The sequence below is a fragment of the Brachycentrus maculatus genome, unplaced genomic scaffold (assembly GCF_059751285.1).
Source record: "Brachycentrus maculatus isolate JH-2025_06_01 unplaced genomic scaffold, ASM5975128v1 h1tg000572l, whole genome shotgun sequence".
Taxonomy (NCBI): domain Eukaryota; kingdom Metazoa; phylum Arthropoda; class Insecta; order Trichoptera; family Brachycentridae; genus Brachycentrus; species Brachycentrus maculatus.
Window position 1 is genome coordinate 166,229 of NW_028281312.1, and position 24,154 is coordinate 190,382.

The following is a 24,154-nucleotide window of genomic DNA, read 5'->3' on the forward strand; positions in this document are numbered from 1 at the left end:
ATTTGAAATACAACGCTGTTTTTAAGTATTTTTTAGCAGGGTATTCAAGTATATAAGTATTTTAAAAAACAAAACACACAATTGGCATTCTGATATAAAGTATTTATTTTAAAATCTTATAAAATTGGATCTGGCTTTCATGTGCTTTCTGTATCAAGTTATGACACCCTGAATATTTTAACTATGTTTTTATGAGTAAACGGCAGCTCAAACACAGGTGTAATTATTTGGAAAGTTTTCAAAATACTTTACATTAAAATTTTTTTTTTTTTTTGGTTTTATTTTTGTTGAAAGAATTAATACCTTCCGGCATTGAAAGGGTCAATGAGGGGGGAGTAGGGTGTTATTAAAACTGTCAAGGCTTGTGATTCTCCTTACTTGACCAGTCGCAGGCTGTCTCTGGCCACCTGCGGCAGCTGCCTGACGTCCACGCCCCCCGCCAGCACGGCGTCGCAGCCGTAGTTGGGGTTGAAGCTGGTGAGGGCGCTCTCGTCCGCCGTGCTGCGCAGCCGGCTGAGGCGTAGGTCCTGCTCCAGCAGCGCCTTGTGCCGTATGGCGGCCTGCTTCCTCACTTGGTAGCGGTTGTCTGGAAGGTGAGTGCAAAGGATAAGAGACATCTGATATTGAATACTAACCGAATAACCTTTTTTTAACTCTCAAATCGTTTGAATAACATAATCTAACCTAACCTAACGTAACCTTACCTAACATAATCTTTCTTGGTAGCTATTGTTTGTGTAAATGCAGAGGATGAGTGATTCCTGAAATGTATGTAATAATAATAACCGAGTTTAGTCCGCCTCCGTAGTGTAATGGTCAGCACACTCGGCTACCGTTCTGGAGGTCCCGGGTTCGATTCCCAAGGGGGGTAAAATAAATATAAGTGATTTTTTCACTGTCATATTTATTCAATATTACCCTGGACTGGTACCTGAAGCGGAGGGCTGATCACCTTTCCTTTATGTGTAAACGATCAAGATAACACTGCGTTTATATGACGCAGTGCCCTATGCACCATTGGGGTGCGGATAAGGGTTTTATTTATTATTATTAATAATAACCGAATCATCCTTTTTTTCAACTCTCAAATCGTTTGAATAACATAACATAATCTAACCTAACATAACCTTACTTCTTGGTAGCTATTGTTTGTGTAAATGCAGAGGATGAGTGACACCTAAAATGTATTTAATAATACTAACGTCGGGGTTGTGGAGACGTCAGTGTACTATTCAACGTCGGGTCGGAATCGGATCTAGCTGACTAACTGAACTAACTAGCAATCCCTTTCACTGCCTACACCGGGGCACTTCTAGAAACTTGGTAATGGTTTTACAAACTTGTATCTATTTAGATTAGCAGTGACAGGGACATTGAAAGCTTTTAAATGTCAATTCACAGTAATATCAGGATAAAATTTTGTTTTACATTTTATAATTTTCGCAACTTAGTTCATAAAACACATGAAAAAAATTGCTTTGCAAGAGCAGATCTGTCAGGAAGCCTAGATGCTTCTGTATCAGATCTGGGAATGCGGTGGGACAACTTTCAATACCTTGTAGACTCTCATATGCTCCTTGGAGTCTTCATTTCTGACACTCTTAATGGGTTTTTTGTAACTGCGGTGTTCACTCTGCGTTTGATTTAAAGTGTTCAATATTTATGCCAATTTATACTTACATAGCATGATAAGTATCGCAGCCAGAGCAAGGAGGAGAATAAGCGACACGACAGCGAAGAATACTATCACGTATATTGAAGGCGTTCCCCAATCATCCAACACTAGAAAGTTAAGAAAATCATATTATTTTTTACATATCATCAAAAATGAAGAAGAATATGGAACTCTGGGCATTTACGGGGCTGACGACTGCATAGGCTGGTTTAAGTAATCACTTTACACACGCGTAAAATTCATGAATTCTACACATTATTAACAACCACACTGCTCAAATTCTTGGAAGTTCTAAGATCTTAAATTATATTGTAATTAAGGGGTCAAGGATGAAAGTAGACTGAATGCAGTCGAAATGCGATCTCTCAGAAGAATGTGCGACAAAACGATGTATGATAGATGTGCGAATAGTGAAATAAGGAAGGAATGCAAAGCTGAGATAAGCATTATCGATAAAGTTAAGAAAGGTGTGCTGAGATGGTTTGGACATGTAGAACGTATGAGTGAGGAAAGAACGGTAAAACAAATTTATAAGGCGAATGTTAGTGGGAAAAGAAGCAGAGGAAGACCGAGAAAAACATGGCAGTATCAGGTATGCCAAATACTTGAAAGTGGTCAGGTTAGGAGTCGTAACAATCGGCGGGTATGTATGAGGAGATGCATGAACGTGGAAGAGGCGAAGAACGTTTGCAAGGACAGAGTGGTGTGGCGCTCTATTCTCTCTGCCTACCCCTGCGGGGAAGCGGCGTTATGGTTAGTTATTTAGTTAAAATTATAATCGGGTAGATTAAGGCAATAACTTACAGTAAAATAAGGTAGATTGAGGTATTAACTTACATTCACACATGGTTTGGTTAGTTCCGGTCGTGATCCATCCCTGAGGACAGATGCACTGAGTTTTCGACCTGTACTCGTCCAAGGCTATGCAACGATAGTCACATCCGCAGCCCTAAAAAAATTTATATAATTACATAAATGTTTTTTTTCTGACAATTAAATTTTATAAAATAAAACTGAAACTTTGTTTTTGGACTGAATGAAGTGTCCATTAAACCTCCTCGCTTAGTTTTACCCTCTACCTCCTTCCCTAAACTCCATTTTTCCTTTGCCTTCCTTATTATCATCAACATGTAATTTATTTATTTATTGAACGGCTAAAGCCTTTAACATAATACATATCTACAGTACCTAATATAAAAATACACCAATGAATACACTAATAGAGAAACAAAAAGTCTTAAATATAAAATAACAAATAGTAAACACTGGTAAATACACGTCTCCTTCACACACTATCAGCGAGCAGCGAGAGAGAGTGAAACGCAAGGTTTAAATTTATCCATTATAACATGGAGAAGAAATGCTGAGAAAGTACGGACTTCAAGGTGGATAACAATATATTAAATAAATCTATACTTTCAAAAGCATTGGCTAACATGTGAAGCCGCGGAATGGGAGAGAACATGGCATAGTTTGCATTATGTACAAATACTGCAAATACAGATTTTTGCCTAGTACCTCTTTGACGCACGCTAAGCTTTATTTGATTTAGATCAGGGCTGTCCAAAAAATTGTCAAGAATTTTATATTGTGGGTTCTGTTGAACACCTACTTAAATTAACAGAAGGGAAGCAAGATAAAAGCGGATTACTTTTAACACAGATTTATTCAGTTCTAAAAAATGACAGTCAAGAAATATTTAAGAATAATCGCGTGATTCTAATGTGAGCGCAGTTGGAGAAGGGCGTGTCGATCACTGGACGAGCGGGGACGGAATGTTACGCCCTGGTTTTTGTTCGGACCGAGCTCGGCTTCGTTCTGCATTTCTTGTTTGCGTGTTCGATTATGTTCGCTCGTTCGATTATGTTGTGGGTTGCCACAATATAACCAAATCAGTAATTACCCTTCTATCACTAAGATTTATTAATTTTAGCCGCTTCATTATGCAATTATAATCTAACTCAACAATGGGTATATTTAGTTTAAAATGAATGTAGCTAAGGAACTTGTGTTGTACACTCTCTACGCTGTCAGCGTGTATAGCATAATGAGGAGACCAGACTGTGGAGCCGTATTCTAACTGACTTCTAATTAAGGCAACATACAGGGAATTCAATACATCAGTAGATTTAAAATCCCTTGTTGCCCTAATCACAAAACCAAGAGTTTTAGATGCTTTGTTTACCATCTCACTGATATGCGCTGCAAATGACAATTTATCATCAAAGATGATACGCAAACGTTAATCCTCTGGACCAGTGATTCCCAAAGTGGTCTATATCGACCCCTAGGGGTCTATGGCAACCTGCAAGGGGTTTACGTCAGCGAAAAAAAATTGACCTATTAACTAAAAATATTGACTTATTGCTTATGTTATTTTATTATTATTATTTTTTTTAAAAACCCTTATCCGCACCCCAATGGTGCATAGGGCACTGTGTCTATTAAACGCAGTGTTATCATGATCGTTTTACTTATGAAGGAAAGGTGATCAGCCCTCCGCTTCAGGTACCAGTCCATGGTAATATTGAATAAATATTACAGTGAAAAAATCACTTACATTTATTTTTACCCCCGTTGGGAATCGAACCCGGGACCTCCAGTTCGGTAGCCGAGCGTACTGACCATTACACTACGGAGGCGGACAAAATTTATAGTTTATTTTATGTTTATTTTATGTTTTGTATATTTTACATAACAGATAATTTTTTTTATTTTCAGTAGTTTTAATTTAAATTCAATTAATAAATGTATTAATTAACATTTGTTTTTACTTTAAGTTTTTAATACTAAACTTCACTACAGCTAGAAATTTACAGGAAATCAATATCAGGTAAGTAGGGGGTCTACCCAACACGGAAAAACATGGCAAGGGGTCTACGACACAAAAAAGTTTGGGGACTCTGCTCTGGACATTTGATAAGGTAGTCCCGTTGATACTATATTGAAAAATCAATGGTTTTCTTGTTCTAAAGAATTGCATAATGTGGCAAGCACTATCTACCCTCTGACTGCAAACAGCTATATATGGTATCAAACGTTTTGACCAATATCACTAGTCTGTTTTTGGTCGGCTGGAAGATATGGTTTTATGCAATAAGCCTGCAAATGTTTTTTTTTAGTTTTTTTTATTTATTTTTATTTAATAGGGGGTTGAATTAATTCTCGCCGTTTTTTGTAGTATTTTGAATTGAAAATATATATTTTTTTAAAAGTAAGAATTTATTCAAAGTATTGCCATTCTTTCTCGACTACTTTGGCCCATCTTTCAGGAAGAAGTCGTATTCCCCTATAAAAGAAAACCTTGACTTTTGAGGCAATCCAATTTTCAACCCATAACTCGACTTCTCGATAACTTTTGAAAATTTCTTCCGATAATCCATGTTGCATGGACCGAAACAGATGATAATCGGATGGTGCGACGTCAGGGGAGTAGGGCGGGTGTGACAGAACCTTCCAGCCGAAGGAGTTTATCTGTTCTTTTACCACTTTGGCAACATGCGGGCGCGCGTTGTCGTGCAGAATGAGAATCAACTCGTGCCTGGCTGCGTATTCTGGACGTTTTTCTTCAATTGCTGTTTTCAGTTTGATCATTTGCTGCTTGTAAACCTCTGCTGTGACTGTTTGGCCTGCTTTGAGAAGCTTGAAAAAAATTACTCCCTGCTGATCCCACCAAATGCAAAGCATCGTTTTTGAGCCGTGAATGTTGCGTTTTGCAATGCTGGCTTCAGCAGGGAGTGGCCGACCTGGCTGGCAGATGACGAAGAAGATCCACTTCTCATCGCTGGTGATGACGCGATGCAAAAAACCTTTTCTGTGATGCCGTTGCAAGAGTGAATCACACATGCAAAGTCGCTTTTCCATATCTCTCTCCTTCAGAGCATACGGGACCCAGTTTCCCTGCCGATGAACAAGGCCCATAGCCTTAATTTTGAGGCGGTTTGAGGCGGTTGAAAGTGCCACGGGGGTGTTCGAGGCAGCGGGGGACAGGAAAACAAAAAAAACGAAAGGAATCAATTTAAATCACAGAGAAATATTAGATTTTTATAAACGGCGAGAACTAATTCAACCCTCTTATATATACATTTATTTATGCACTGAAATCAGTTATAGCAAATAAAAACTTATCAGCGGAAGCTAAACTGGCAGTGCGCAACAGAGTCCTGGTTCCAACTCTAATGTATGGAAGTGAAACATGGAGTTGGCAAAAGAAGGATGAAAGTAGACTGAATGCAGTCGAAATGCGATCTCTCAGAAGAATGTGCGACAAAACGATGTATGATAGATGTGCGAATAGTGAAATAAGGAAGGAATGCAAAGCTGAGATAAGCATTATCGATAAAATTAAGAAAGGTGTGTTGAGATGGTTTGGACATGTGGAACGAATGAGTGAGGAAAGAACGGTAAAATAAATTTACGAGGCGAATGTTAGTGGGAAAAGAAGCAGAGGAAGACCGAGAAAAACATGGCACGATCAGGTATGCCAAATACTTGAAAGTGATCAGGTTAGGAGTCGTAACAATCGGCGGGTATGTATGAGGAGATGCATGAACGTGGAAGAGGCGAAGAATGTTTGCAAGGACAGAGTGGTGTGGCGCTCTATTCTCTCTGCCTACCCCTGAGGGGAAGCGGCGTGATGGTTAGTTAGTTTAGTACATTTATTTAAATCACAATTTATACATATGATGAGCATTTCTATTTTGTTGTTGTTGCAGAGACCCATCAAGCCACCTTGAGTGTCTTGTCGGTGGAGTTCTTTTGTAATACATTTTTTACTGTTTTTGACGATTTTAACCTAATATAGACACAAAAAGGGGAAAAAATTAAGAATACAAACATTTTACAATTTTCATAACATTAACTCTTGATCATTTACCCATTCCTTTATTTTGCCTTTGTTCCATATTTTATTTTGGCCTCTAACATCCGTCGGCAACAAATTAAAAATGTTCGGAACGATATATTGCAGTGTTGGACTCCCATATTTATTGTTAATTCTTGGGACTATCAACCCTTCGTTGTGTGTAAATCGTGTATCATGGTTGTGTACTAGAAGATTTCAATATTTTTTCTAGTTTGTTTTCAAAAATTTAGTTTAAAAATTAAGGTGCTTCTTATAGTCCGTAAAATATGGCATTTGAAATGAAAATACTAGAACATACAAGTCACAAAATGTTCCAATAGACTTGGCAATAGTTTCTCCAGGGTATGCTTGGCTACAATAGTTTAGAGACTAGAAGGAATGTGTATTTAATTACGCATTTTTATCCATTGTTGCGCGGTATGATGGATAATCCTGAAATTATCCGGAGCATTGGTCTGTATGTTCCCGATAGTTACCTAAGACAGCGTCGGCATAGATTGTTTCACATTCCTATACACAGGACCAACCTGCCGATGGTTATGCCTGTAGGAAGAGCTACCGCTATGTTGAACAATATCACATTGGATATTGATCTGTTCCATGTGTCCGAAGGAGTTTTCTGAAGCGGGATTCTTCTACACCTTTAAGTCTTCTTGCTTACTTTTAATATATACGCCTTGAATATTGTTTGTTATGTATATATAATTTTTTTATTGAATAACTTGAATTGAATTGGCAATAGTTATTGTTTGTGTAGGTCTAAGGGACTAAGTCTAACTTATTTTCTGTACATGAAGTTTAAATAAATATTTTGTTGTATATTAGCTATCGGCATCAGCTACGATGTAAGAGGATTGGATTCTTGGGTACTCACTTCAATAGCTGGTACTATGATGACCTGCCCAGACCCGGAGTGACCTCCGGGAGTGATCTCGGTGAAGCCGGCCACAGTCCAACTGAGGTCCACGAAGGAGAATCCACCTTCTCCGTTGGTCATGTTTTGCGAGGTGTCACCACCTAAGAAAAGAAAGAAGAAATACATGTAAATAAAATACATCTAATTTAATTTTGTGACTGTTGGTAAGGCAGATCTCACAATGCCGTCACTAGATGTTGCGCACGGCATTGCCGATCGAGCAAGACGTCAGGTGAGATATGGAGTTTGGAGAAGAAAATAGTATGGAAGATAAATTAAAATAATACAATAGTATAAACGGACACGTTGCGCGTGGCAACGAGGATAGCCTGGAACGACTAATTGTGATCGGTAGCCTGGAGGGAAAGAGAGGGGAGAGGAAGATCCCCACACGATGGACCGATCAAATTAAGGCAGCAGCAGGCACCTCGGTGGTTGGAGCGCTACGTGCAGCGCAGTCAAGGGATAACTGGAGAAGACTCATTGCTTCTGCAAGGGTCACAACCCTCAGCAATGAGGAATAAGACGGAGAAGAAGAATAAATGTTATAGAATAAACTTTAATTATATAATTCTTTGATTACAGAGCAACACATTTGTTTATTATTTCATACTTGAAAGCAAAACATAACTTTGTTAAATTTATATACGAATGCCTCGATACTAGTTGTGTCCAACAAGACATTCATACGGAAAAAAATCTTCTTCCTCAACCCTTGTCCGCATCCGATCGTGCGTAGGGCACTGCATTATATAAACGCAGTATCATCTTGATCGTTAACACATGAAGGAAAGGTGATCAGCCCTCCGCTGCAGGTGCTACTCCAAGGTAATATTGAATTAATATAATATGAAAAATAATCAGAATCCACCTAGGCTAGCCTGGTTGAAGGAGGAATAAGTGGGAAGAGAGAAAGAAGAAGAAAAACAAAAATAAAAAGAAGGAATAACAAAGAAGAAATAATAATGAAGAATGAAGAAAGGAGGATGAAGAATGGAGAATGAAGAATAAAGAATGAAGAATGAATAATAAGGAATGAATAATGAAAAATGAAGATGAAGGAATAAGATAAAAGGGAGAAGATAACTCACCTGCCCAGCCACCTCCGGCGCCGCCGCGCGCGCAGCCGCCGCCGCCGCCGCCGAAGCCGCCCGCGCCGGGCCCGCCGCCCCCGCTGCAGGCACGCCCCCCCGCGCCGCCCGCGCTGGCCGCGCCGCCGCGCACCTCCTCGTGCCCGGCCGTCACGAGCCCCGAGCCGGCGGCCCAGCCGCCTCCGGCGCCTGCGAAAGCACACCGAGACTAGAGACAAGTCTAGACACAAAGGATGGGTCGCGCAGGAAGTCAAAGGCGAGGCGACTCGTCACTCAGTCACGGGTAGCTACTCAAACAAACCTTGTTGGCCACGGGTAGCCACTCAAACAAACTTTGTTGGCCACGGGTAGCCACTCAAACAAAACAATTGTTGTGTTCTTATATAATTGATACTTTCGAAATGTGGTGTTGGAGGCGCATGCCCCGAATTCCATGCACAGCTAGAAGCACCAACGAGTCCACGAGCCAAAAGTGCCACGTCTAAGCTAGATAAAATCTGGAAAGACCGGGGTGTGAGTAACAACACCAAGAAAAAGCTTGTCGGGAGCTTGGTCCGCTCCATTTTTCTATATGCTGTTGGAAAAAGGACCATAAAAGCAGCAGAAAGGAGAAAAATTGACGCTTTTGAAATGTGGTGTTGGAGGAGCATGCCTCGAATCCCATGGACAGCTAGACACACCAGGAACTACACTCGGATAGCTTGACTCTGGCCAGTGTCTATACACGACAGATTCTCAGTTCTTTGGACACGTTGCGCGTGGTAGTGAGGATAGCCTGGAATGACTGGTTGTGATCGGTAGCCTGGAGGGGAAGAGAGGGAGAGGAAGATCCCCACACGATGGACCGATCAAGTTAAGGCAGCAGCAGGCACCTCGGTGGTTGGAGCGCTACGTGCAGCGCAGTCAAGGGATGACTGGAGAAGAGTCATTGCTTCCACAAGGGTCACAACCCTCAGTAATGAGGAATAAGACGGAGAAGAAGTATTACACAGTTGTTAGGGGTAAATTGCAAGTCTGGAATTCTCTCCTTATCAGATGAATGCTATTGTAGAAACAGTTGTAGGTAATTTGTAGGTCTTTTCCCCTTATCAGATGAGTTGTTAGATGTAATTAGGAATATCATTAATTGATTATACAGTCACTTTTTAATTTAAGTTTTACTTAGTAAATTCAATCATTCATTCAAACCCTTATCCGCACCCCAATGGTGCATAGGGCACTGCATCATACAAACGCAGTGTTATCATGATCATTAACACATGAAGGAAAGGTGATCAGCCCTCCGCTTCAGGTACCAGTCCAGGGTAATATGGAATAAATATTACAGTGAAAAAATCACCTAAAATTATTTGACCCCCCTGGGAATCGAACCCGGGACCTTCAGAACGGTAGCCGAGCGTGCTGACCATTACACTACGGAGGCGGGAGTTGGGTACTTAGTAAATAGTAAAACTTAAATAAAATCTGGTGGTCTCCTATATCGGATGAGTACCCTTGTAGTACACAGTTGTTCTAATGTGCAAAGGCAAATAGCCGCAAGTTAAAAATAGTAGTTTTGAGATAAGCGAGTTTTTAGTAAACTTAAAATTATGCTTTTTGCCAACAGGTGTATCAAACTAATATATTTTTGAGGCTATTTGGATAATGAATATCTCGGTAAAGGAAAGAGATAGAGCAAAATCTGTGATTGTATATGATAGAGGCCAGTTATAAGAATGCTTAGAGCCTTGTTACGCCAAACAGACGCAGCTAGAGTTACGGCTAGTTGTCTTTACACATTAGTACAGTGAAATCTCTATCTATCGTTCCTCGAATAATCATTTTCCTGGATGTATCGTTTATTTCTACTACCCCAAATTAATTTCATACAAAAATATATTGCTTTGATCGTTTCTCTATCACCATTTTACCGTATTCATCATTTGAATTACGCTGCATATTTGATAGAGGCCAGTTATAAGAATGCTTTGAACCGTGTTATGCCAAAGAGACGCAACTAGAGTTACGGCTAGTTGTCTTTACACATTAGTGTTAGGGGTGAGTTGAAAATCTAATGTTTCACCTGGCGTGGACGTGGGGGGCCCGTACATGTGTCCGGTGTGGGGGCGCTTCTGTGGGGGCGGAGCCCCGCGGCCATGCTGCGAGCCTCCGCTGCTGGCCCTGCCGGCGCCCAGCCCGCCGCCGCCGCCGCCCACTATCAGCGGGAAGGCGGAGCGTTTCTTGTCGGCCTGGAATCGTAACCAAAGAATGCAAGAAAAACTTTTACAAGGCGTCAGGTTTGCAAAGCCCTGGACGACCACTGCGGACAATTCGTCGGCAGCTCTCGCCTGAACTTCATGACTTGGGAGGATACAAGGCAGCTAGCTTCCATTTGGTCCATATAGGGAGCGGATATGCCTTAACTTACTACATAACAACCTTTTATGTATGACTAATTAAAGCACCAACCAATGACGGTGAAGGTATTGAAATTTACGTAAGTAAATAAGTCCGGAAGTATGGACGTAAATGAACGTCGGTGCAGAGCGCAATTAATAATTTTGACGTTTAAAAATAGGCGCCGAGTCAAAAAGTTTGAAGATCTGTGGTCTAGACCAGGTATGTCAAACTGGCGACCCACGGATAGTCGCGGTTAAATTTTTCATTTATTTCAACTCTTCATTGAAATAATTTTTTTGTACGGCAACATATGATATTCTTTTACAAAATCATTAAATTGGATCTACTGTACCTCATGCGACTGTCTTTGATAGTAAATTATTCACTTAAAGTTAGATAAAAATGAAAATGAGATTTTTGAGTGTTTTGGTGTGGCCCGCCAGCGTACCCAAAATACCATATACGGCCCTTGGTGCCTTTTAAGTTCTCTGGTCTAGACCACAAATTCCCAAACTTATTTTGCTCTGGCCCCTTAAAATATAATACTTACAACAAAGATGAACGTCCCTCCGCCGCCTCCCCCGCCGCCATCTTGGATGACGGTATTCTTGATCTCGTGCGTCTTGCTGTGGTAATACGGGAGGCCCATGTCCGTATATGTGTCCAGAGCAGTGCCTGAATTGTTGTTCAGGTGTTTGCAGTTGGATTCCGTCAGGACAGAGAGGGTCTGTGGAGAAACCAACATAACAAAATTGAAATCAACCTTGCAATAAGGAATAAGGTTGCACAACCTGCTTCCATTATCCGTAAAATCAGGGTTTTTTTTAAAACAAAAAAGGTCCTGGAACTCACTTCATGTCAAGCTTTATACTCAAAAAATATGTATTCAAATATCAAGTAAATAATTTCAAGAAAAATGAATTGTAGGTTTTGGAACAGGTAGATGATTTCATATATTTGGGTAGTATGTTTTCTAGAGATGGAAAGATTGATAAAGACATAGAAAGGAGAGTGAATGCTGGGAACAGAGTGAATGGTGCACTAAAATCGGTTTTAGCAAATAAAAATCTATCAGCGGAAGCTAAACTGGCAGTACACAATGGAGTTCTGGTTCCAACCCTTATGTATGGAAGCGAAGCATGGAGTTGGCAAAAGAGGGATGAAAGCAGACTGAATGCAGTCGAAATGCGATCGCTCAGACGAATGTGTGGCAAAACGATGTTTGATAGATGTTCGAATGATGAAATAAGGAAAGAATGTAAGGCTGAGATAAGCATTATCGATAAAATTAAGAAAGGTGTGTTGAGATGGTTTGGACATGTGGAGCGTATGAGTGAAGAAAGAACGGTTAAACAAATTTATGAGGCGAATGTAGTTGGAAAAAGAAGCAGAGGACGACCGAGGAAAACTTGGCACAATCAGGTATGTCAAATACTTGAAAGCGGCCGGGTCAGGAGTCGTAATAATCGTCGGGTATGTATGAGGAGATGCATGAATGTAGAAGAGGCAAAGAATGTTTGCAAAGACCGAGTGGTTTGGCGTTCGATTCTCTCTGCCTACCCCTGCGGGGAAGCGGCGTGATGGTTAGTTAGTTAGTTAGTTTTTGAATTGTATTTTCAACGAACATAACTAACAAGTGTAAGTCCCTCTCCAAGCACAAGAGCTCAGTCTCTTTACTGGAGAAAACTGCGTTTATAATTTAAAGATTGTAACTTGAAATGTTTAGAAAATGAATTTAAATTATAAAAAAACTTTTGTAACCATATTAAATAAAAAATTGACACACTATATGGTAACGTACATATTAGCTTAAAGATAAAAACACAGAAACACATCAAACAAAATCTAACGAGGTACTTTTGGTCAAAAGAACTTTGAATATTATGCAATAACCTTGTATATTTTTTAAAAAAAAGGTCATTAGAAAAAAAGGGACAAAAGTCGTCAACAGGGCTTCCGTTCTGCTAGAAGAGGTTTATAGATCATCAAGTGGATTTTGGTTTCTTCTAGCTAAAAAAACAGCTTCTTGTCCGCCTCCGTAGTGTAATGGTCAGCACGCTCGGCTACCGTTCTGGAGGTCCTGGGTTCGATTCCCAGGGGGGGCTAATAAGTGATTTTTTCACTGTAATATTTATTTAATATCACCCTGGACTGGTACCTGAAGCGGAGGGCTGATCACCTTTCCTTTGTGTGTTAACGATCAAGATAACACTGCGTTTATATAATGCAGTGCCCTATGCACCATTGAGGTGCGGATAAGGGTTTGAATGAAAAAAAAACTTGTTTTAGTAATCTATGTTGGGAACAGGAGGGATATTATAATGTGGGTCAACCAGGAACTTGTCAGCATTTGCTCATTGCTGGGAGGGAACCACGTTGCACTCCTCAGGAGAAGCCGGACTGCTGACTGTCGTCAACAGGCCTTCCGTTCCACTAGAAGAGGGTTCGGCATTTTGTGTCCTAGCTTTGCTTATAGTACCTATGTCTTTTCCTAGTTTTATCATGTATGATACCACCTCTCGTGAGAGTTCCTTATGAATTATCACGGATCTGACGTTGGATAGGTCCTCACCCAGGCTCCTGCAACGTGCTGTTGTATAGTATATATATGCAAAGAAAGAGATTTGCTGATGAATGTGTAGCAAATCCAATGATTTTTGAGAGAGATGAATGCGCCTCCAGCTGTTGTCTTTGAAGGCTGAAATAGGGGCAAAGCATCAACAGGTAGGGAATATCTTGAGGTGTCTCATCATCACACGTACAGCTGTCAATCTTGGAGAACTAGCAACGATGCAGGTAGTTCATGAACCCGCGAGGATTGGGGGCAGAGATATTGCGTTACCTTGATGCAAGCGCTCATGCCTTGCTGGCCCACGAGGATGAACAGGATCTGCCCTTTGTGCAGCTCCAGAAGGGCTCTGGCGGTTGCTCCGCGAGACGAACCCATCCCGCCGGACCCCAAACCTCCACCAGCTCCGTGGACGATGATCCTGGAAAGACACCTTATTAATCAACATCCGAAGCATGGAAACTGCTAATCTTATCATTATAGCATCACAATGGGTAGAATAGTGAAAGTTACACAAGTATATAAAGTAATCGCTTAAGCCAGCCAAATGCTAGGTCGGTGATCTGCCCTAATACGTTCGAGTGCCCAACGCACCATTGGGTCCTTTTGAAGATAGTTTCTATTTATTTATTGAATTATAAGATTTACGTTTTGTACTGACATTCCTCTGTGGAGCTGCATTTTATACAACAAAATAACAACTTTTAATTAAAAATTATATTTAGTAAACACCATTATTTCTTAAAATCAACTGTGACACGTATTTCGACGCGTTCCACATCATTTTCAAACGCCACATGTGATTGTGTATGTGTAAGAGAGGGTGGGAGAAAAAGGGTAAGGGTATGGTATATACAGGAAGGAGAGGAGTGGAATTTTGACGTACGTGTAGTATCCTTCTGTGGGAACAGTCCATGTTTGGACGCCCTTGTACTGCTCCGCACTCATGACCCTCACTTTGGTGGACGTGTTCTTGTAGGACAGGTCGCACTGCTCCTGCGACGGGCCGTACCTCCCGGTCGAGCCGCACGAATTCAACTCGTAATCTGGAGACAAAAATCAATCACAAATGGGTAAATTGTCATTAGCATGGTAGACGAACTGGCAGATCAAGTTTTGGTGAAGCGAACCATCATACGTTAGTTAATGTCTTACACACAATTGTCCGTATACATATTTAACACCCATGGTGACATTACACAGCCCTGTTTTACCTCTGTGGTGATTTAATGCTGAAGGTTGATTTTACACTCTGATATTTATTAAATATTACCCTGGACTGGTACCTGAAGCGGAGGGCTTATCACCTTTCCTTCGTATGTTAATGATCAAGATAACAGTGCGACAATATGATGCAGTGCCCTATGCACCATTGGATGGGGATGGGGGTTAGAAGAAGAACAGGCTTTACACCTTACTGTACAATACGTGTACGTATAAAGGTTTGCTGTATCAAAAGGCGTAAAACAGGGCTGTGCGTCTCTCACATAATACCTTATTCTTATTCTTTTGTTTTATGCAAATTTTGCAGTGTTATATTTAATTTGAGATGCCCTTTCTCTCTCTCTGTCTCACGCTGAATATCTCTTATTCTCTATTTTTTAACCTTTTAACCGGGCGGGACGCATAAATATGTCAAACGTAAACAATATCGGGTACGGGTAAGACATATGAATACGTCCTTGAAATATATGTTTATATATTATATATATATATATATATGGACGTATATTTTTGGAACAACAAAGGTATTAGTCATCCATACATGTCTCCACATGAATTTAAGACACGGAGTGGATCGATATTCGCGCCCGTTACAAGTTGCGTAATTGGACAGCGGACCGGCTTTACTTCTATCGCGCACAATTTTCTTTCGCCTTACATGTCTTGTTCTCAAAGTCCTTGTGCGGTTTGGCGTTGGCTCCGCTGTGGACGGGGTCCCAGTAGTTGTAGTCCCCGAGGACTTTGGGCGGGATGTTGATGCCGAAGCACTCTGGCGACATTGAGAAGTCGTCCACAGCCACATCGCTGTACACCCTCATACCCTTCCTCGCCTCTAGCTGCAGATAATACCTGAAGAAGAAACAAGATTTCTTATATTTTTTTATCAGCTCATTATTTAGAGAAATTTAAAACTGCCCTATATGCAGCTTATGTATAATATACCTACTTGCTCAGTAAGACACATCACTCACTCCTTTCAACAACGTCATATATCAAAAATTGTCAATTTTCAGTTGTGCATGTTTTCAGAATGCCCAGAAAATGTACTATATCCCACCAAAAGCGGCATATTTTTAACTTAATATTTACCCGCTACGGGGCAGAAAGTGTTGTTTTTAGATTTTGAATAAAAGGTGTTGTTTAATTATTTTTACTATACTAAATACTTTTCAAATGGAGAAAAAACCTTCAGGTTTTACCTAAAAAGATCTGTTGCAAGAAAAAAGTTCAATAAGTGGCTTGATATTTATTTTTAATACATTGTGCTATATTTTTAAACTTTAAAAACGATCTCCTGAAAAATCAAGCTTTTTGATTTATTACGTTGTCGATAGGAGTGAGCGATGTGTGACACAACAAGAGACAATTTAATAATTAAACCATATCCGCTCCAGTCCACAAACTGTCTCCAGGCTTTTCTGTCGGCTGCCAGCTCCCTTGCATCCTCCCAAGTCAGATCCGCGTCCCGAAGTTCTAACGAGAACTGCCGACGAATTGTCAGCAGTGGTCGTCCTGGGCGGCGTGAACCTGATGCCTTGTAAAAGAGGCAAGCTTGATTAAGGCTCTCAGGAGGCATGCGGTGTTTGCGGAGAATTTTAGGCGTGCGGTGGTTTGACTTTGTGAGGAATGAAGAGATACGGCGTAGGACGCAGCAAATCTTGGTCACAACTGTCGTCAAGAAAAGGCGATTCAGTTGGCTTGGCCATGTACTCCGCATGCCTCCTGAGAGCCGCCATCAACAAGAGACAACTAACGTAAAAAATGGAAATTTTGAAAGAAACAGTTCCTACCCTCTTCCTTCAACTTCCCAAGAACACAACTCTAACTAAAATTTAGACTTAGCTTCACATATGGTATTTGAAAATGATGCGCAATGCCTCAAAACACGTGTCACAATAGATTTTAACAGATAGTGGTATATACCAAGTAAAATTCAAATACAAATGGATATATATTACCACAAACTGACTGTCGAAGAAATTAACGAAATTATTGGCACAATATTTGAAAAAAAGGGAACATTTGACAGCCGATTTTCCACCATAGACAAAATATAGACAGAACGATGGACAAAGATTTTCCTAGATCAAACTATCCGCCTCTGTAGTGTAATGGTCAGCACGCCCGGCTACCGTTCTGGAGGTACCGGGTTCGATTCTCAGGGCGGTGGTCGAATAAATTTAAGTGTTTATTTTCACTCTAATATTTATTCAATATTACCCTGGACCTGAAGGGGAGGGCTGATCATCTTTCCTTCTTGTATTTAATGATCAAGATAACACTGCGTTTATATGATGCAGTGCCCTATGCACCATTGGGGTGCGGATAAGGGTTTGAAGAAGAATATCTTCCAACCAACCAAAAACAGAGTAGTGGTATTGGTCAAAAAGTTTGATACCATATGTAGCTATTTGCAATCAGAGGGTAGAAAGTACTTGAACACTAATACAAAAAAAAAAACAAAAATTACAAATTGATGCTAATAAGGAAGGCAAAGGAAGAAGGAAGTTAGGGGAGGAGGTAGAAGAAAAAACTAAGGGATGAGATTTGATGGACAGTTAGGATTCTAATGATAGATCATAATGTCTCAGACGTTTCATATAAGTTATTAGAGAAGGTGCATTTGTTTACGCGGAGAGGTAATTCATTCCATAGTCTGGCCGCTTGGACAGAGGAGGAATTACTTAAGTATGATGTGTTATGCGAGCAATGGAATATTAAGATATTGTTCACTCCTTTCAAGAACGTTATAAATCAAAAAACTTGATTTTTCAGGAGAACGATTTTAAAGTTTAAATATATAATACAATGTGTTAAAAATAAATATCAAGCCACTTACTGAACTTTTGACTGAACAGATCTTTTAAGGTAAAACCTGAAGGTTTTTTCTCCATTTGAAAAATATTAAATATATTTAAAAAAATAATTAAACAACACATTTTCTTCAAAATGCAAAAAACGACACTTTCTGCCCTGTAGCTGGTAAATATTCAGTTTAAAATATGCCTATTTTGCTGGGATATAGTAAATTTTCTGGGCATTCCGAAAACATGCACAACTGAAAATTGTCAATTTTTTATTTATGACGTTCTTGAAAGGAGTAAGCGATCTGTTTAAAGTAGAAATGTCTAAAAATTCATTTGAATATTTTTTTAATGACAAAAAAGTAACATACCTGGTAGTCACATTAGGGAGTATAACGACAGCTCTGATCCAGTCAATTCCTTGATTTTTAGCTGATCTCCAAATCAACTCCGTATAATTTTCTTTGTCCTTCAGTTCAATAAGAAGGAGTGCTATGGATCCACTATTCTTACCATACTGATGATAGTAAAAACGAATCTGCAAACCAAATTACCATATATTAATACTAAATCATCATATCCTTTAGAGACAGAATAAAAAGTTCACGCATTCATGGAAGCCTGGCTGTAACAGGCATCAGTAGTAAGGTAGAGGAAAGGCAATTGAGATGGTATAGGCACATATGACGCAGAGAACCTGATCATATTGTAAACCAGGTGATCGCCATGGATCTTCCTTGAAAGACATCTAAAGAAAGACCAAAAATTCATGGATGCTACAGAAAGATGATATGATTCGAAGGAATGGCCTAGGTATATCTGGGGTTACTATGTAATATACAAGGATGTAGGGTTTACAGCAGATATATTGCATAGAATTAGTGTGGGGTAGATGAAGTTCTGATCCGAGACGAGAGTCCTTTGTGACCCAAAAATGCCAGACAAGCTAAAAGAAAAAGTCTACCAAACAATTGCCAGATCCGCACTCCTCTATGGCTCCGAATGCTGGACAATATGTAACACCTACTCTAGGCAATGAGAGACTGCTGAAATGCGAATGCTTACACGGTCAGTTGGAATGTTCCTTAGAGACAAAATAAAGAATTTACGCATTCGTGGAAGCCTGGCTGTAACAGGTATCAAAAGTAAGGTAGAGGAAAGGCAATTGAGATGGTACGGGAACATAGGACGCAAAAAACCTGATCATATTGTGAACCAGGCAATCGCCATCGATCTTCCTAGAATGAAATCTAAAGGAAAACACGGAACAGTCTACGATAAAGGATAAGGAACACCATTTAAGAGAAATATGTGAAATATGTAGAAAATGTCAATAGGTGGGGAAGGCAACGAACAAGACAGTGGTGTGCGAATGTAAGGAAAATAGAATCATCAGACGTAAAGAAGTAAGTTAGATCCGAAGTAGAAGGACCATTGAAAGCTGTCCCACCGCATTCCCAGATCTGATACCGAAGCATCCAGGCTTCCTGACAGACCTTCTCTTGCAATGCAATTTTTTGTTTTGAACTAAGTTGCAAAATTAATAGAAAATGAAAAACAAAATTGTATCCCGAATTTACTGTGAATTTACATTTAAAAGCTTCCAACGTGTCTGTCACTGCCAATCTGAATAAATACAAGTCTGTAAATCCACCACCAAATTTTCTAGAAGTACCCCGGTGTAGGCAGTAAAGGTATTAGTAGTTAAATAGTTCAGTTCATCATTTAGATTTATCATCATCAGACTTCCACGTATCGCCCTACAAGGAAACCCTGAAGGACGCAGACCCCCAGGCAGACCTCCGAAAAGGTGGAAAGACAGCTGGGAGTCAACATCCTTGGAGTGACAGCGGAGGCACAAACAGATCCTTAGGATCTACAAAAAGAAGAAAAAAATCTAGATCTACGTTGACAGGTAGACACAGCAGACAGACACGGAAGAGTACCAAGGCATTTGCATAAAATGTACCAAAAGATATCTGGTTCTCACCATGCAGGAGTTGTAGTACTTGGACGTCTGGTCCCCGTGCACTTTGGGCGGCGGGTTGAAGACGACGCTGTCCAGGTTGGCGTTGGCCGCGAAGCCCGGCCCGTCCTTGTTGCCCCCGGAGCCGTTCATGTTGACGTACAGGTAGCGGCCCACGCAGCCGAGGCCCGCCGAGCCGTTGGCCGAGAGGGCGGGCTGCGCGGGCGCGCGGTCCTGGCAGGTGTGGTCCGTCTCGGGGCCCGTGTTGGGTGTCGGCGTGGGGCCCGAGTGGCTCTGCCACTTCAGCAAGCCCCTGGAGCGAGAAATATTGAGTAATACTATCCTTATCATTCATCGTTCAACCTTGTGTAAAAATACTACAGTCTGTAGATACAATGTTGCCATTTTAAAAACAAAACCTCTAAAAAACACCCTTTATCAATAAGTTTAATAAAATTTTTCTTCTTCAAAACTCTGTATTCGCGTTTTTTAAATAAAAATCTAATTTAAAATAAACGATACATTTAATTTTTACGCAACAATTGGCTTCATTTATAACTAGAGCACCCTTGTGTAATGACTAGACTTTTCTTATGCATAGTTTTGAAGAACTGTAATTGGTACTCATGATTTTTTGTATTCTGATTTATCATATATTGTAACTGTTGTTTTTCCTTCCAATAAAAAAAATAATATAAAAAAATAACACATTATTTTTTGACATTTGATCAAAGATGAAGAAGAATATGGAAGTCTGGGCATTTATGGGGCTGATGACCGTCAAAGGCTGGTTTAATGATCACTTTACACCCGTGTAACATTCACCAATTCTACCCATTATTGACAACCACACTATTCAAATTCATACTTTCTTTACATCTCACCAATAGATGTCTCTAGTGAAGTTCTAGTGTTTCAAGAACAAGGTTTCTAAATTCGTTCATATATATAGAGCTTCCAAGAATTTGAATAGTGTGGTTGTCAATAATGGGTAGAATTGGTGAATGTTACACGTGTGTAAAGTGATCACTTAAACCAGCATATGACGTGCGTCAGCCCCGTAAATGCCCAGACTTCCATATGCTTTTCCATCTTTGATGAGATGTCAAAAAATAACACTTTTTTGTTAACACTCTTCTTATCATTCATCGTTCACTTTGTATAATAATACCTAAAAAGTTGTGTTATTACAGTCATGAAGTAATGTGTAGTTAGTATATTTAGTCATGAAGTTGTGTTTTTAAGAACATTGGAACACTCTCCTTATCATTCATCGTTCACTTTGTGTAATACCGCTTAGTCATGAAGTTTTATTTTTTAAGAACACTGCACTCTCCTTATCATTCATCAATCACTTTGTGTAATACCACTTAGTCATGAAGTAGTGTTTTTAAGAACACTGTAACACTCTCCTTATCATTCATCATTCACTTTGTGTAATACCACTTAGTCATGAAGTAGTGTTTTTAAGAACACTGTAACACTCTCCTTATCATTAATCAGTAACTTTGAGTAATTACATGCTTAGTACTGGGTGTGATCTGCTTCGAAGGGCATGGGTACACAGCAGAGTATGAACAGAGCAGGGTTGCCACAACTACTTGCTTTGGAGGTAAGAGAAAAGGAACAACCCTGATTGTGAATGTGGAGCTGTTCAGACCATAAGACACATAGTGCAGGACTGCTGAAAATATTGGTTGATCATCACCCTGGACTGATATCTGAATTTAAAGACTCTTGCTTTATGTAATTAACGATCGAGATAATACTGCCGCACTACATTGGGCGCTGATATTAGTGGAATTATAGAAACGCACATTTAAAACTGCATGATTCTTTCCTTATATAGCTTTGTCAGAAATGTGACTCTATGAATACTCTAAATTCAACTAAACTAATAATAAATAATAAAACCCTTATCCGCACCCCAATGGTGCATAGGGCACTGCGTCATATAAACGCAGTGTTATCTTGATCGTTTACACATGAAGGAAAGGTGATCAGCCCTCCGCTTCAAGTACCAGTCCAGGGTAATATTGAATAAATATTACAGTGAAAAAAATCACTCATATTTATTCTTACACCCCCTGCGAATCGAACCCGGGACCTCCAGAACGGTAGTCGAGCGTGCTGACCATTACACTACGGAGGCGGATTCTACTAAACTTATAGACTAAAACATTCGTTTGTTCACTCACTCTCTGGGAGGGCGCGTGTTGGACCAGCCACACCAACCGTCTTCAAATGAACACCTTGCACCAAACGGCATCTTGTCTGCAAAAAAAGACATGAAATGATTATAACAATAAAATTTAAGATACAGAAAGATGATGGAAGAGTTCAGGAGCTCCCAGATAGCTCAGGTCAGAGACATAGTGACATAGCATACATCAGAAGTCAACTGTCTAGGCTTGGGAATGTATATGATCGGAGGAATCATTGGACTGAGATAAAAAGGATGAATTGGAGGAGTCTATAAACAGTTCCAGATAGCTCAGGTCAGGAATAAAGTGATTATATGGAACTGAAGACAATTGTGGAGGTCCTAACCAAAAAGTTACATTTCCAATATGGCACAAAAAATCTTTAAATGCAAATCTGTTCTGTTTACAGTATTTTATTCAAATCTTAATTAAAGTTGCGACAAGAAGTGACAAATCCTGTGTTGAACCAATATGAAATCATTAAATCGCACCAAAACGTAACAATTTTACTAGCTAAAATTCCTAATTACTTAAAAACTTTTATAATGGAAATGTAACGTTTTGGTGAGGACCTCCACAATTGTGAATGCTTGTGAATTTGCGTGAATGGAGGAACCATTGGACTGATAATGAATTGGAAGAGTCAATAAACAGTTCCAGATAGCGCAAGTCAAAGACATTGTGATTGTATGGCATTGAAGACAATGGTTGGTAATGTACGTGAATGGAGGAATCCTTGGGCTGAGATAGATAGAATGAACTGGAGGAGTCTATAAACAGTTCCAGATAGTGCAGGTCAGAGATATAGTGATTATATGGCTTTGGAGATAACTGTCTAGGCTTGGTAATGTAAGTGATTAGAGGAATCATTGGACTGAGATGAAAGAGACTTAACTGTACCAGATAGCTAAGGCCAGAGATATTGTAACTAAGGTCAAATATGTGGTAACAGCACACACAGCACTGTAGATGTCAACTATCTTAGGTTAATATGCGCGACTTATCTGGTTTTTAGAGGTGTTCAGGAGCTGTTCTAGATAGTTCAGGTCAGAGACATACAGACACAGAGCATAATAACGCTCAAGGCACTGGTTGAAGATAACTGTCTTAGTTTGGAATGTGCACACTGGCTTGGAATTAATGAAGTCTATAAACTGTCACAGATAGTGCTGGTAAGTCTTGCTTGGAATTGGAGTAGTGTATAATCTGTCCCAGATAGCTAAGGTCAGTCTGACTTGGATTTACAGTAATCTTTACACTGTCCCAGATAGCGCAGGTTAGAAAAGTAGAAGTATGCTTGGCTACAATAGTTTAGAGACTAGAAGGAATGTGTATTTGATTACGCATTTTTATCTATTGTTGCGCGGTTTGATCGATAATCCTGAAATTATCCGAAACATTGGTCTGTATGTTCGCGATAGTTACCTAAGACAGTGTTGGCATAGATTGTTGTACATTTCTATACACAGGACCAACCTGCCGATGGTTATTCCTGTAGGAAGAGCTACCGCTATGTTAAACAATATCTCATTGGATATTGATCTGTTCCATGTGTCTGAAGGAGTTTTCCGAAGCGGGATTCTTCTACACCTTAAGCAATAGTTTTTGCATATATTTTATTTTAATGTAAACGATTTAAATTTTGTATAGTTTGTAATGTATATATTAATTGAAATAAATAAATTGAATTGGATCGAAGTTGGTACACGACACTGGTAGAAGACAAATGTCTCAACTAAGGAATGTGTGTGGTTGACCTGGGATCGGAGGAGTTAGACCTTCATAAACGGTTGAGGTTTTAACTTACCACAATCCTGTCTCTCATCTTCCCCTTGATCGCAGTCTTCAAGGATATCACACACGCGCGAGGAGTTGATGCAAGCAGGAACCTAGAACATTCAACCAAAATAGTAATTATTGATATCTTCACATAGATGGAGAAGAATATAACAGAAGAATATGTGCTCTTCCCACGGGAAAACTCAGTAAAGCCATATGGTATTACCGTAGTCTGTAATTATGTAAAATGTAAATGTAAAAAATATGTATATGATGATAATAAATATTAAAAATATTAAGGTCTAGATATTTTTTATGTTGCCTTTTAAAAAAAGGACAAGTGATGTACATTTTAAGACAAATGTACATTTTTTGGAACTTTTCACATTTCAATATAATATTATTTATTGATTCCGCATTAACTTTGTGGAATGACATGATTATTTTATTAAAATTTAACACTTGAATAAACCACTTTAATGAGTTTTATTAATATATAATATATTTTTTGTTGGTTAGTTTCAATTTGTACCAGAAGATGAAAACATCTGTCGTTTTCGAAACTGGCCGTATATATAAATAAAACTAATATTATTTTTTGACATCTCATCAAAGGGCTGACGACCGTCATAGGCTGGTTTTAGTGACCAGCCTATGACGGTCGTTAGCCCCGAAATGCCCAG

General features: G+C 39.7%; 1 protein-coding gene and 1 non-coding gene across 2 annotated transcripts in view; one reads left to right on the top strand and one right to left on the bottom strand.

The window, feature by feature from the left end:
- Alk (Anaplastic lymphoma kinase) overlaps positions 1–24,154 on the bottom strand; it is a 64,483-nt gene that overhangs the window by 19,640 nt on the left and 20,689 nt on the right. The window contains exons 5-18 of the mRNA XM_088273397.1: positions 23,500–23,581; positions 21,687–21,762; positions 19,513–19,801; positions 17,894–18,060; positions 15,377–15,567; positions 14,381–14,540; positions 13,768–13,915; positions 11,476–11,652; positions 10,609–10,774; positions 8,547–8,735; positions 7,414–7,556; positions 2,513–2,624; positions 1,681–1,782; positions 379–586 (exon numbers count right to left, since the gene is read on the bottom strand). Coding sequence (XP_088129523.1) covers positions 379–586; positions 1,681–1,782; positions 2,513–2,624; positions 7,414–7,556; positions 8,547–8,735; positions 10,609–10,774; positions 11,476–11,652; positions 13,768–13,915; positions 14,381–14,540; positions 15,377–15,567; positions 17,894–18,060; positions 19,513–19,801; positions 21,687–21,762; positions 23,500–23,581 — 2,210 coding nt within the window. The remainder of the gene's footprint in view (positions 1–378; positions 587–1,680; positions 1,783–2,512; positions 2,625–7,413; positions 7,557–8,546; positions 8,736–10,608; positions 10,775–11,475; positions 11,653–13,767; positions 13,916–14,380; positions 14,541–15,376; positions 15,568–17,893; positions 18,061–19,512; positions 19,802–21,686; positions 21,763–23,499; positions 23,582–24,154) is intronic.
- Positions 12,958–13,030, top strand: TRNAG-ACC (transfer RNA glycine (anticodon ACC)). Its single transcript has one exon. It is a non-coding gene; the product is annotated as a tRNA-Gly (tRNA).